This window comes from Henckelia pumila, chromosome 2 (genome assembly GCF_033568475.1).
Source record: "Henckelia pumila isolate YLH828 chromosome 2, ASM3356847v2, whole genome shotgun sequence".
Taxonomy (NCBI): Eukaryota; Viridiplantae; Streptophyta; class Magnoliopsida; order Lamiales; family Gesneriaceae; genus Henckelia; species Henckelia pumila.
The window spans coordinates 153,990,724-154,004,929 of record NC_133121.1 but is presented as its reverse complement, the minus strand read 5'-3'; the positions used below and the strand labels follow the sequence as shown (position 1 = coordinate 154,004,929).

At 36.3% G+C, this 14,206-nt stretch overlaps 2 protein-coding genes across 2 annotated transcripts; one reads left to right on the top strand and one right to left on the bottom strand.

Moving 5' to 3' along the window:
• Positions 1–347: 347 nt before the first annotated feature.
• On the top strand, positions 348–7,671 carry LOC140885487 (V-type proton ATPase catalytic subunit A). Its single transcript, XM_073292475.1, has 20 exons — positions 348–650; positions 1,620–1,746; positions 2,003–2,058; positions 2,152–2,208; positions 2,346–2,457; positions 2,564–2,601; positions 2,700–2,801; positions 2,905–2,961; positions 3,038–3,109; positions 3,202–3,303; positions 3,532–3,594; positions 3,667–3,799; positions 4,517–4,623; positions 5,264–5,458; positions 5,528–5,614; positions 5,725–5,829; positions 6,672–6,769; positions 6,859–6,937; positions 7,084–7,172; positions 7,285–7,671. The coding sequence occupies exons 1-20, from the start codon at positions 573–575 to the stop codon at positions 7,397–7,399; spliced, it is 1,872 nt and encodes a 623-aa protein (XP_073148576.1). The 5' UTR covers positions 348–572; the 3' UTR covers positions 7,400–7,671.
• Positions 7,672–8,782: 1,111 nt separating this feature from the next.
• LOC140884364 (uncharacterized) lies at positions 8,783–11,102 on the bottom strand. Its single transcript, XM_073291105.1, has 3 exons — positions 10,965–11,102; positions 10,134–10,286; positions 8,783–9,208 (listed from the first exon to the last, which is right to left on the bottom strand). The coding sequence occupies exons 2-3, from the start codon at positions 10,279–10,281 to the stop codon at positions 8,967–8,969; spliced, it is 390 nt and encodes a 129-aa protein (XP_073147206.1). The 5' UTR covers positions 10,282–10,286; positions 10,965–11,102; the 3' UTR covers positions 8,783–8,966.
• Positions 11,103–14,206: the final 3,104 nt, after the last annotated feature.

The window sequence follows — 14,206 nt, the reverse complement described above, 5'->3', positions numbered from 1 at the left end:
ACCCGTTATACTAACCGTTTTTTGTGTGTCAAATCACACCAAAAATTCTTTTAATTTACTTCTAAATTTAACACAACTCTCTTTTATGTTAAATCTTAAATTAGTAACTTTTCTAAAACATTTTTATCTCCTTTTATCTTCGTCACCTTTTTTAAATTTTATCATTTATCAATTTTTATTAAATTATGAACAATAATTTTTTATTATTTCTCTCCACTTTACCACAAAACTCTTTTTTTTTTTTTTTTATCAAGATAATTTTTATATTTTTAAAAAATAATTAAATTGTCGCTAAATATATATTACACGCCATTCCATTACAACGTAATAACCACCACAAAGGGAGGCCAGAGTTATATCTATCGAATCAGTAATTAGCTAGAAGCAAGTGCATCAATCACTGCACGTTCCCCCTCGGTCTTCTGTCATTTGAGTTTCTCTCGCATAAATATTGATCGGTGATCGAGTTCAGATAGGGTAGCTGAATCGCCGATCGGATCTTATTAGTCCAGTCTCCGTTCTTCTACCACTGATTGTTTGGTTTTTGGATTCGATCTGTTTTTGTTTGAGAAATGCCGTCTGTGTTCGGAGGTCCGTTGACAACCTTCGAGGATGCCGAGAAGGAAAGCGAGTACGGTTACGTTCGCAAGGTTCATCCTCTTGCCCAGATTGCGCTTTGTTTAGCCATTTTCACGCGTTGTTGGTGCTTGCATTTTTACCTGCTTCCACTTTCTTCAGATCGCAGTAATTTTATTCATTTTACTTTTGACTGAGTTACTGCTGCTTTGCTTCTTGCTTGGAAGTGAAAAGTTGCTGGCTTTCGTGGATCCTAGTTTTGGTGGGGAATTTTGGGTTTATGGTTGGTTTTTCAGAATGGACACACTAGTGCTTTGTCAAGTTATTTGAATTTCGAACTCTCTCACACAATCAAGGGGGTATTTTCCTTCCCTTCCATTGGGATTTTTCTAGCTTGGATTTAGCACCTTTTCCATTTCTAGTATCTATTACATCATTTTGTGTTGTGCATAGGATTGGTTTTCAACATATTGTTGATTGGGGGTGCATGTTTTCAAGTTTTAGTTTTTTGTTATTTTTCTGATAATGTCATCACATTTTACATGCTTTTCTCTCTCTTAAAGATGCTCGAGTTCGATATTAGGTTGTGTAAGGTTTAGATGGGGAAGAAGGTATTAGGTGCAATGAACCGTCGTCATAGATCATTGTAAAAGCATTTGGTGGATTTCCTTTTCCCTTTTTTTGTTGATCGATTTTCTTGGACTTTTCATTATCTAAGTTCTTATGTGCGATGCTTAAAAGAATGTTGTATACCATGTATTCTTTCTGGATAAGGCCATTCTTTGTCTAGAGAGAGGCAACAGCTTTATATAGTTTATATGGATACTTTTGGACTTTACTTCAGACTTTGTAGCCTACGATGCACAAAAATGAGAAAATGGGGATACTTTTCTTGCTGATGGAATTACAATGTCATTTTTTTTACTTACAGTAGCAAAGATTTTCATGTTAAAATAACATTCACGTTTCTACAGATTAAAGATTTTCATGTTAAAATAATACTAGCATTTCTTATAGGATTATGCTTTACTCCTTTTCCATAGGTTTCTGGACCTGTGGTTGTTGCTGATGGAATGGGAGGAGCTGCTATGTATGAACTAGTTCGTGTAGGGCATGACAACCTAATAGGGGAAATCATTCGATTGGAAGGAGATTCTGCCACTATTCAAGGTTTGTGTTTTTTGAGTCCTTCATTCTCTCCTTTCTATCAGCTTTTGTTTCATTTTGCAGAATTAAACTTTTTTCCGAACATCACCCTTCTTTTGTCATCCCATATCCACACCATGCCAACCCCCTAACAACTCTTCAAGTCAAACAAGGATAAGAGAAAGTGCTTCTTCTTCGTTTTCTCCTTGTCTAGGTTTCCAAATACAAATGCATTATGGTGTGTGATTATGGTTTGTGGCTTTTGTTGTTTTTATTTCAGTATATGAAGAAACAGCTGGACTAACGGTGAATGATCCCGTTCTTCGTACACACAAGGTTCTAATATTACATCATTAACTCCTAAGTTATGAGATGTTTGTGAGTTTTTTCTATCAACTTTGTTACATCTCACACACAAACCTTTTACAGCCTTTATCTGTGGAATTGGGTCCAGGAATTTTGGGAAATATATTTGATGGTATCCAGGTTTGTAAATTTTTGCCAATATCAAAATTTGAAACTCTTGATGCTTTGTCATACAGCAGCTGTTTTTTATCGTTCAGTCTGTGAATGTTGCCTAATGGTACCTCTTTCATTTGCTTCGGGTCAAACACTCAATGCAGAGGCCTCTAAAAACAATTGCCATAAAATCTGGTGATGTTTATATTCCTCGTGGTGTGTCTGTGCCTGCACTTGACAAAGATACTCTTTGGGAATTTCAGCCGAAGAAAATAGGTCCCTGTTATTGATCCTCTTCTAAATTCAACATTGTTTTGATGCTCAAATGATTTCTTTGTTTCTTGATGCATCCTTGATAATCTAGTCTGGTTTGTCATAGCAGGAGAGGGAGATCTTTTGACGGGTGGTGACTTATTTGCGGTGAGTTTGACAGAAATATTTCTGTAGAAACTGAATATCCTCCCAATAAAATGTTATTGATAGGTGTTTTATATGTTTGTGCAATAATCTCTTTGCAGACTGTATTTGAGAACAGTTTGATGGAACATCATGTTGCCCTTCCTCCTGATGCTATGGGGAAGATATCCTACGTTGCGCCTGCTGGTCAGTATTCACTGAAGGTTCGGTCCCTTGGCAAACAGCACAATAAACGCATATGATTCCTATTGTATTTTCAGGAAAAAATTATCAAATTCTAATGCATTGAGTTGTCTCCATTTGTAGGACACTGTCCTTGAGCTTGAGTTTCAAGGTGTAAAAAAGAAATTTACCATGCTTCAGGCAAGCTTTTTCAATCTAGGATTATTTTAAACATGGGTTATTGTGCGAATTTATATAACAAACATACTTGTTGCAGAGTTGGCCAGTGCGTACTCCTAGGCCTGTGGCTTCGAAGCTTGCTGCTGATACTCCTCTTTTGACTGGACAGGTAACCAATTTTTTTGGGAATTATTTCTTTCAAGTCTGTGTTTCCATTTTATTCTAATTTTTGTCCATGCTTATCACTTTTGTTGCACTCAGCGTGTTCTTGATGCTCTATTCCCCTCTGTACTTGGTGGTACCTGTGCCATTCCTGGTGCATTTGGTTGTGGAAAAACTGTTATTAGTCAGGCACTTTCGAAGGTGAACTTCATCGACTTACATCATTTATGTCATAATTTTGTAATTTTTTTTTTGAAGTGGAGGGGATTGTTACAATCGGTCTCGATCTCGAGATGTCGTTCCATACTTGCGACCTTGGTGTCAGATGAGCCACACATCATCAGTAATTTTGTTTTTTTGTTGCACTTGTAATTTCTCACTTGCAAAACTTACTTTGCTTCTGTCCTCTTCCACTTATATAAAATGCAGTATTCTAACTCCGATACTGTAGTCTACGTTGGTTGTGGGGAAAGAGGAAATGAAATGGCAGAGGTACACAGTTTACTTTGTCGTTAATAGGCTCTTGTGGCATCATGAAGGGTTTAATCTAGATAACAATTACAGGTGCTTATGGATTTCCCACAATTGACGATGACGCTGCCTGATGGTCGAGAGGAATCTGTTATGAAGCGTACAACACTGGTAGCTAATACATCAAATATGCCTGTGGCTGCTCGAGAGGCTTCAATTTACACAGGTAACTGAACATGCCATCGGTTGTGTGCTCTTGATATATCTGTTCCTTTGAAATACTTATAATATTATGCAATCACGTTAATCTAGAAGAAATCGATGGCTATTCTCGAAAGTAAAACGGAACTGAGTTTTGCAATCAAAATTGAGCACCCTCCCTCAAAATATTTGCTGCTGGTAGCTGATTTCTTCATTTATGGTTGATCAACTATTCGTAGAAGTGCAGTTATTCAATTTTCAATTCACGAGGGATCATCTTTATACTGCTCAAAAACATTTCTTTTTCTCGAGTTGCACTAATTTGTTGCTTGCGATCAGAGTACTGTTTCATCTGAGTAAATTATGTACCTATGGTGTTGCTGAGTGTCACCTCATTTCTGTTTCTAAAATTGTCGATTCCGGCTATTCTCATTGGTTACTTGACTGCATCATTTGTCCATACTCCATACAAGTCATTTAGTTATAGGTTTTTGATCGATTATGGTTCAGAATAAATTGAATATATATGCAAGTGTGTAGCCATGAATCTTGATCTTCTCAACCCCTTCAAACTACCGTAGGGACTGACACTTGACGTACTTTGTACTTGAACCTGTATAGAAATTTTCATTGTTTATTCCGCGCGTTGATTCAGCTACCATTTGTCTTTGCAATTTTTCCCTTTGACAATAAAGTTGTTTATGCTGTATCTTACTATTAAGAATGACTTGTGAATGCCCAGGAATTACCATTGCTGAATATTTTAGAGATATGGGCTACAATGTCAGTATGATGGCAGATTCAACTTCTCGATGGGCAGAGGCATTGCGTGAGATTTCTGGCCGTCTGGTATGTATCCTTTTGATTGTTTCACTGTGACTCAATTTATTGCTTATTTGAGCATCATTTCTCTAATTGTGGGCCATGATTGATCAATTCTTCTCTGCATTAGATCATTGTGGATATCTCTGATAATTAATCCACGCTGAGCTTGACTACACAAGGAATCACAATTCAAGCCCTAGTGGTTCTGAATATCATGGAAATTGGAAATCGAACATAACTTCAAATGCATTAAGGTCCATGAGTAGAAAATCTATCTCGTACACTATTTATTTGGCAGGATTTGTTGTCTGCTCTATAACCTATGTTGAGTTTAGTCTTGTGAGACCAGCCCCTCTTTTTTTAATTTCTCTCCTCTACTTAGAAGCTCCTATTTGTAATTTACGTTCAGATGTACTTTTCCTTGTAGATAGTCTTCATGGCTAATTTGTGACACCTTCTCCCATGTTTGGCTCCTCATAGAACACATTACTTGTCAACTCAATTTTAAAAGAATAGATGGGAGATCTAGCAAGTAATTCAGAAACATTAGGCCAGTTTCATTATAGCAATGTCCAGTTCATTAGGGACGTGATTGTGTGATTTTATGCATTTGGATGTGTCATATTCGTTATAGTGCTTAGCTGTAACTTTTTACGTTTTACAGGCTGAAATGCCTGCAGACAGTGGATATCCCGCTTATTTAGCTGCGCGTTTGGCATCCTTCTATGAACGTGCTGGTAAAGTTAAATGTCTTGGTGGACCTGAGAGAACCGGAAGTGTCACAATTGTTGGTGCTGTTTCTCCCCCAGGAGGAGATTTCTCCGATCCTGTTACATCAGCAACTCTTAGTATTGTACAGGTAGTTATAAACATTCATTTTCTTTTAACCATGATATACTCTGTACACTCGTGTGTTTCTGTGTTTCAGGTTTTTTGGGGTCTGGACAAAAAATTGGCACAGAGGAAACATTTTCCTTCTGTAAACTGGCTTATATCTTATTCTAAGTATTCCGGGGTATGTTTTAAAATTTATCAACTGATACGCAGTTTTAAGCTTGTTTCTCTGCATGTGTTTGCTCGTAAATCCTAATATTTTTACACTATGCTGAAATTTGTTACTTTCAGGCCTTGGAATCATTTTACGAGAAGTTTGATCCAGATTTTATTGATATCAGGACAAAAGCTCGTGAAGTGCTGCAAAGAGAGGATGACTTGAATGAAATCGTGCAGGTTTGTGCTGTTTTTTGTTCTGAATGTTCTTTTCATGACGAAGTAGGTTAAAGATTGAGCAACTAATTTATTTTTTCTTTCTTTGGTGTGGGTCTAACATGATTAAGTTGTTTTCTATTAAGCTAGTAGGCGAAATCATGTCTAAGTTGCTAGTCTTTAAGACTTGGTATATTTCTGGACTCTCCTGTGAGATTATTGAATTTTATTGTGCTGTTCTAAAGAATGATTTTATACTTCTATTACTAGAATAGAGATTCTCTGTTTCTTACTCATACGAGGCCATATTTGCTTTTCTAAGCTCTGATTCTGCTCTTCCCCGATCTAATTATTGTGGTATTGGTATCGACTGAAATTCCATTAAGGTCTGAATATAACCTGGTAATAAATACCAGGTTTGTATTTCAACAAGTTTATGTTATGAGAATTGATGACAACGCGTTGAATTTTTTCATGCTATGAGTTTGTCTCTTTTTTAATTATAAACTAAGTTTGGTGGTTATGAGCTGCCTTTTAAAGTACACATGTTCATTCAGTGACAGCTCATTTGGTTTTGTTTAGCAATACCAATTAACCATTTCGAGTCTAATTCCCAGCTTTAGATCTTTCCAGTTTCTTTTGGGATAATATTGAGGCCTATACTCTAGTACCATCACGTTCAAATTCAATTACTTATTTTTTTCAACTGTCTGATACCGATTATCGCCTGTCTTGCCTGATTACGATTAGTATTAAAACAATCAAGATGTAAAATAATTAGGTACAAGAACAGAAATTTGAAGGTTTAAACCATACAAGAGTTTTATGTGATGGAATTGTGATTCAACTGTTTTTGCTCCTTGCAGCTAGTTGGAAAAGATGCTTTAGCTGAAACAGATAAAATTACCCTGGAAACTGCAAAGCTCTTGAGGGAGGACTACCTTGCCCAGAATGCATTTACTCCGTTAGTGCTTGCCTACACATTTCGAATTCAATAGTCTAATCTCAAATGATTAACTTTTCGGACCCATATGTGTGTTTTGTTGGCTACAGATACGATAAATTTTGCCCATTCTACAAGTCTGTTTGGATGATGCGCAACATTATTCATTTCTACAATTTGGCTAATCAGGTAAAACTAGCAACTTGCAAGCACGTTTATTTTACTTATCCTCAAATAAAAATTTCTCGATTTGTGTATTTTGCGAGTGGGCTTTACTGTATTATGACCTGTGAGTTTGATAGTCTTTATGTTAATGGTTGCAATTCCGAATACAGGCAGTGGAGCGAGGAGCTGGTATGGATGGACAAAAGATAACTTACACCCTCATCAAGCATCGTTTAGGAGATTTGTTTTATCGTTTGGTGTAAGTCCATTCGTGGCCAAGGGCGAGGCGAAATTTTTTGCTTTTACATGTAAATATATGTCCAAAAACTCATGTATAGCTGTTAATTTCGAGCACTCTTGCAATTATGCAGTTCCCAGAAATTTGAGGATCCGGCTGAAGGAGAGGAAGCCCTGGTGGCTAAATTTAATAAACTGCACGACGACCTGACCGCCGGTTTCCGGAATCTTGAGGACGAGACCCGGTGATGATGAATACCTCGGCTTTATTTACCTATTGAAATATGGTTTGTGTGCCTACTTTTTCCTCGCCCCGAGATTTTTTGGTTGTTTGCAATAAAAGGGCGTCGATGGATGAATATTTGTATAATTCTTTTTCCTGATTTAATAAGTCATAGCTGTGCTGGATTATAAGATGTGATCTGTAACATAGATCTAATTACGGCTCCTATTGTATTTGTTTATCCCAAACTTGTTACTGTGAAATATAAATTATCAGTAAATTTAGAATGCTTCACAAATGCCTCGATCTACCTAAATAATGGAGTAAACGAGAACTGCAGCTAAGCGAATGCTAACATAAAAAACATGATGTTTGTGTACTTTTAAGGTCCTATGGCATACCAAGCTTACCGCCCACTTGAACACCAGTTATTTCATGAACTCTTGATTGTTTTATTGAAACAAATATTCCACTGCTCCAGTTTTAATCGTAACAAGTTGGATTGTAGCATTGCAAAGGAATCCAACAGAGCTAAAAACGCATATTCGAGATGCGTTAAGCTCATACCAAGGTCCAGAAGCCAATTAGTTTAAATGTAAGCTTCAGGCAATACTCGTTGCTAGCTTCAACGATACGATTGTTATTGAGTGCAGAGGCTGAGCCAGGATATAATGCAGGGAGAAGTAAGCGAAATCAAAATAGGAAAATTTTCATGTTCCGGGGAGAACATGATCGCTTTTTTCTTGGGACAACTGCTCTCACTTGATTGCAAGGAAAAAAAGAAAAAAAAAAAAAAACAGAAATCCAATCATAAAGTTATGCCAGGTCAAGAATAAAACCATGCATGAAGACTTGCACAGGAATAGATTTGTAACAAGAAATTTTATAACCTTTCTCATCCTTGAGAGAAAGTAAACTCAAGTTCCGACCATTGCTAATCGTGATCGATTGTAATTTCATTATTCCAAAGTTTGGGTTATTTGTATTTCATGATGGTTCGAAGTGATGTAAGTCATAAGCAATTCAAAGTAACAGTAGACTATCAATGGGATATAGCTTTGTTAAAGAGGTTTTCCAGGTTTTAGAAAATACTAAAATATTTTCAAAATTGATTATTTTTAAATAACATTTTGTCTAGCTCGAACAATTCCAAACCAAACCAGGCTACTTTTCACAGCTAGCCTCCGAAATGAGAACGGGTAGAAGCCTAGATTGAACCGGTTCTATCCATCTTCAAAGCAGAACCAGTGTGTCTGAATCTGATTTCTACCATCATCAATTGCCATTTCCTGAATCATGTCGGACATGTGCCACACACTACCTATCGAATTTTGAATAAGCATGGTAATAACTGGTAGAAAACTCACAAGGAAGACACATTTGCATAGTTGAGTGCAAGATTAAAAAGATACAATAACTCCTTGCGTAGTTGCAACACAATATTATCTCACACATCTCATGGTAAACAAGAGAATCAAAGTTGAAGGTGGCATATGACAGATCATCATACAAACAGTTCCATACTATGAAACTTACTTGAAGGGAAAAGTTCTACTACATGTGATATTGCATATGCTCTGGATTTGATGTTACTTAGCCGGGGCCAACTTTAGGAATGTCATAATGTTCGCTCATATTTGCAAGATATTGATTGAAATCCTGAATGCGATCCCTGTGTGATTTATTAGACGTTTTAGCCAGCTTCTGTGAGTCGATTTTCTCTCTTTGTTCTATGTAGCGTCTCTCAGCTGGGGTGAGATGATCAGACCAACGAGTGGAACTTTCGTCTCCAAAGGTTTTTGCAGCATCTTCGTCATTCAAGTCAGCTAATTGCTCTGAAATCCCAACAGTGAGTGAGAAACTCAGTAAACCAGTGATAGAGAATTATGAAAAGCAGAACAAAAGAGTTGAAGCTCAAGCATAGATCACAAAAATCTACAATAAGGGAAGGGGAGGGGGGGGGGGGGGGTGGTGGGAAGGCAACTTGGAAGCGGATATATTCACACCCAACTTATCCTTTTCAAACAAATGGAGATGACAATATGATTCAAAGAGATTAAAAACATAATCGTAAGACAATTCAAAACTAATAGCAGAAATGTCAACTAAAATTCAAGTACTCAGAAGTTTAACACTAAGTTCATCACAGCTTTTACCTGCAAACATGTACCAAAAATCACTGCAAATCACTCTTGGCTATAAAACGAATAATGATACAAAAAATTAATCATCTCCCTCATGAGTATCCCTCACAAGTTATTGGCATCATGGCATGTACCAAAAACAAGTGCAAATCATTCTTGGCTATAAAACACATAGTGATAATGAATTAATAATCTTTCTCATGAGTATCTGTACCCCAGGGACTTTCCTCGCAAGTAATTGGCTACAAAGGATTTTAGGGAACTAGCAAAGGGGCCAATCATCGGCAAAATATCCATTTCTAGCTCTAAGGTAGTGTTTGGGAAAGGAAGCACTTTTTGTAAAGAGAGAGCTGAGAAGTGCTTCCTAAACGCACTCTAAAACACTACCTAAGTCTGTTCATGCTTACATGCATATATTGACTGAAAGAACCACGAAATACCAGTAAATTAAGTTGGACGATCTCTACAAAAATCGTATATGGAACAACAATAAAAAAATTCAAAACTAAAAGATTAATCTGTTCACAAAAAATGCATGGTTTTCATCTCTAATATCATGAAAGCATTTAAAAAATAATGCTCTATGGTGGCAGGAAATTTAATGAATTTAACTAACTTTCAGATAATTCATGCTCAATGGCTTGAGGAATTTGCTCGTATTCCTTCTTTTGCTTCTTCTTTTTCTTCATCCCACCGGCCTTCACATCCAGAGCCTTGCCCTTAAGTTTCAGCTTCCCAGTGACAACATTATCATATGCAGACATCTCGCCTGCCAACAGTATTAACTAAACTGTCAAATCTTACTACAAGAATCAGTCACCACGTTCAGATACCCCACAGTAAAGAGTAGAAAATGAGTGAGCAAGTGAAACAAAGATGTCAGATGGAAAAGCCATATCAAATTTATTTCAAATCAAACTATTTCAATCCGTCCCTCGTGATTAACCTACCTGGAAAGTTATAAATGCAAAGCAGTAATTTTTTACAAAGTTTGGCAACAGTAAACCCAAAATATATGAGAACCTAATACAATACAGAAATTGACTTTGCTTAATAAATCATTATTCAAGCATATACACAAAAACTTATTTGTTCTCAAAACATATTAGAATAAAAAACCATAACAAGTTCTTTCAAGCAAACAAACAAATAAAATCCGGAACAAATTAAAATACAAAAATAGTCGCACTAAAAAGGAGTATTTTCCAACTTCGTGATTCATGGCCTCGAAATACCTGTAAATCACAATCAAGCCAGTTTGAGCATTGAATTGGCACTGGCAGCAAAGCATATGGATTTGCTTGCTGCCATTTTTCATAAAAACCACAACTCCCGTAATCAAAGCATGCACATTCATTACATCCAACAATTCACTACTCTGGACCCAAGAATTTTGTACCGATATTATAACTTCTAATTTTTTTATTAAAAAAAATTGTGCAAATACCTATAAAGCGTTGGGATGACGAAAAGAGCAGGGTCTTGCTGGAGAATCTGTTTGATTTGTTGGGGATTTGCTAAATTATTAATTGAAGACGACTTTCTGATTTTGTTTTGGGGGAAGGGAGAGTCGCTGGGGTTCAATGAATAAATAGGACTGGTTAATAGGGATGGCAATTTCCTTCAAACTCGATGGAAAATGTGATATCCGATCCGAATAGAGGAGGGTATGGAAGAGGGTTTTGGACCCGATTAAATAAATGGATAAATGGATATGAGGATCTCGTATATGGATATGAAGGAGGATGTAGTAATATCCTACTCATATCCGATCCGTTATCCGATTATATATATATATATATATATATATATATATATATACGCATATTGATTTATATTAATTAAATGCTAATTTAATTTTTTTGTTGAATTATGTTAGTTGGATGGAACAATGAAAATTATTCGTATAAATCTAATGTTATTTTGTAGGAGTTTTATTTTTTATACTCTCTCCGTCTCATATATGTTGTCTTGTTTTAGTTTTCACACGAATTAAGAAAAATTTATTGGGAAAGTAAATTTTATATAAACTTTCTATTTTATCCCTATTTAATATATTAAAAAATGATTGCACAATTTTCAAAGTGTAGTTAATAGAGGTATATTAGTAAAGAAGTATAAAAAAGTATTACTCCCTCCGTGTAACACCCGGTATTTTTAATTACATAAATCCGCCTGCATAATTAGGATATTTAATTATTTAAATTTATGATTTATGGGTTAAATAATTATGTGAATTATTTATGCATGATTTAATTTATTTTTAAGCATTTAACCCATAATTAGTGATTTTTATGATTTTTTAGTATTTTTATTATTTGATCGCGTAGACGGGACCGTGGACGAACGAGATGACAACTTTCCACCCAAATTATTTTATGAGCCTTATTAGAGCCTTAAAATATTATTTTGAGTTTTATTATCTCAAAATTTTAAGTATTTAATTTTATATAATTTTAGGAGTCCTTTTTATTCAAAAATTAGCCAAAATATTGACTTTTTACTATTTTTAAAATTCCCCTAAAATTATATTTCGAGATTTTATTTTATGTTTCAGATTTTAAAGGTTTCTTTTAGAATTTTAATTAAGTTATATTTTATATATATGTTATATCCTTAATTATATAATTAATTACCCTATTTCCTAATTAAACTAAAACCTAAACCTACTAGCCGACCCCTTCCTCCTTCCCAAGCATCAGCCGACACCACCCCCATTCTCCATCTTCATCTTCATCTTCTTCCTCAAGCCAAGGTGACTCCATAGTTTTTTTCGAAGGTTCCAAGCAGCCAAGACACCCCGTCGTCGTCCCGTCGTCCCGAAGTCCGTCGTACACGCTTCTAAACTCCATAAATCGGTGAAAGGCATGTTTCTTTCCCATTTTTCGTACGATATCAGTGGTATATTATATGGAATGTGTAGACATCAAATTTCTTTCATTACTTTTCAGAAAAATCGGTTGAAGTTTTGTGGTTTGCGTGCATATCCATGGTTCACGATTTTGTTTGATGTCATGGACTGGTTCAGGGCTGAGGGTGGGGTCAAGAGGGTCCTAGGGAGCCTTCGGGTCGGTTGGAGTCGGACGGTTCAAGCTGGAAAGGGAGCTATGACCGAGCTACATCAAATCGGCCCCAGGAGGTCACAGTTTAGGGTTTCGGAAGGGGTGGCTTCGGGAACTTGGTTTGGTCGTGCATGGGGCTGGGGCCTGGTCAGGCTAGGTCCGCCCGGACGTGGGCTACGTCCGGGCGGCGGCGCTCCGGCCAGGGGCGGCCGGAGCCGGCCGGCAGCAGGCCAAGAGGGCCTGCTGCTCACGGCCGAGAGGCTATGGGAGAGGGGGGGATCGGGTTGGGCTAGGTTAGGGGTCTGGGTCGGGTCTGAGTGGTCCGGGTTGGGTCGGTTAGGTAGTGGGTCGGGTTAGTGAGTCCGGGTCCGAGTTTGGTGGGCCGGGCTCGAGTATTTTTATTTTAAAGTATTTTACAAATTTATGTGTTTTTGAGTCAAATAAATTGAAATAAAATTATTTGGACTCCCAAATAATTTTATTTGGACTTTTAAAATTTTAATTAAGTTAGTCCATTAATTTTATGGGCTTTTGAGCCCATAAAAGTTATTGGGCCAGTCTATGGGTTTTTGGGCCCATTGGGCCAGTTTAAGTGTTATTGGGCTTAGTGTAATTTTAATGGGCTTATTTAATTTAATTGGGCTTAGACTAATTATTTGGGCTTAAAGTTAAGTTAATGGGCTTAAGTATGTTAATGGGCCAGTTTAAAGTTAATGGGCTTGTGTGTAGGGCCAGCAGTCCAGGACCATCCATGAGAAAATTTGCATGTGTCCTGATTATATATTTAATTATTTTTATGCATTTGAGTTATTTTAATATTTATATGTTAATAAGAAATTAAATTAAATATATATGATGGACACACATTTTATTCAAGTACATGCATTCATGAAATAATATTTTATGCATGATTTAATGTTTAAGTTGAGCAATAAAAATATTTTATGTTGGAAGTTGAAGTAGTGTGACAATTTAAGGGGGATTCGTCCCCATATGATTGAAGGGCAGTTTACTGCCAATTTAAGAGGTGATTCGTCACCGGCCACGTACGTAGGTTTCCACGCTGATCAGTATTTAATGTATGATTTAAGGTTACACTACGGATACAACCATGCTATGTTAGAAAATAAATTGCTCAATAATGTTATGTATTATGTTATGTATTATGTTTATTTAAGTAAGTTATGTTATGTAATTTTTAAGCATGCTCATTCATGTATATGTATGTATTAGTATTAAATTGGTTTAAATTATTTTAAACCCTTGTTATGTTAGCATGTTGGGCCTCTAGGCTCACTACACTGGTATGGTGCAGGTGAGTACGTTGAGGATGACATTGTACCCACCGGAGGCGAGGACGTATGAGCATGCATGCAGTGGCCCCGTGACCGTGAAATATTCTGAGTCGCTATGCCTGTTATTGTTCTTGTCAGCATGATACATTTTTATTATTTTCAGTGATTGAGGGTCTAGAATATTTATTTAATATTTTCAGTGCATGCAAACTTTTATTTACTTATGCAGTATATTTTAATTAATGTTTGACTCAGATATTTATTATATTTTTAAGAATGCATTTTTATTTAAGTATTTATTTGATTATTCATTTTAAATATCTTTATCCGGT

Bases quoted from the DNA above. Each gene is read 5' to 3' on its own strand.
- LOC140885487 (XM_073292475.1), top strand. From the start codon at position 573: ATGCCGTCTGTGTTCGGAGGTCCGTTGACAACCTTCGAGGATGCCGAG. The intron at 2,602-2,699 runs GTGAGTTTGACA...ATCTCTTTGCAG, and splicing joins CGGGTGGTGACTTATTTGCG to ACTGTATTTGAGAACAGTTT. The intron at 3,110-3,201 runs GTAACCAATTTT...TGTTGCACTCAG, and splicing joins CTCCTCTTTTGACTGGACAG to CGTGTTCTTGATGCTCTATT.
- LOC140884364 (XM_073291105.1), bottom strand. From the start codon at position 10,281: ATGTCTGCATATGATAATGTTGTCACTGGGAAGCTGAAACTTAAGGGC. The intron at 9,209-10,133 runs GTTAGTTAAATT...TTGGGATTTCAG, and splicing joins TGAGCATGAATTATCTGAAA to AGCAATTAGCTGACTTGAAT.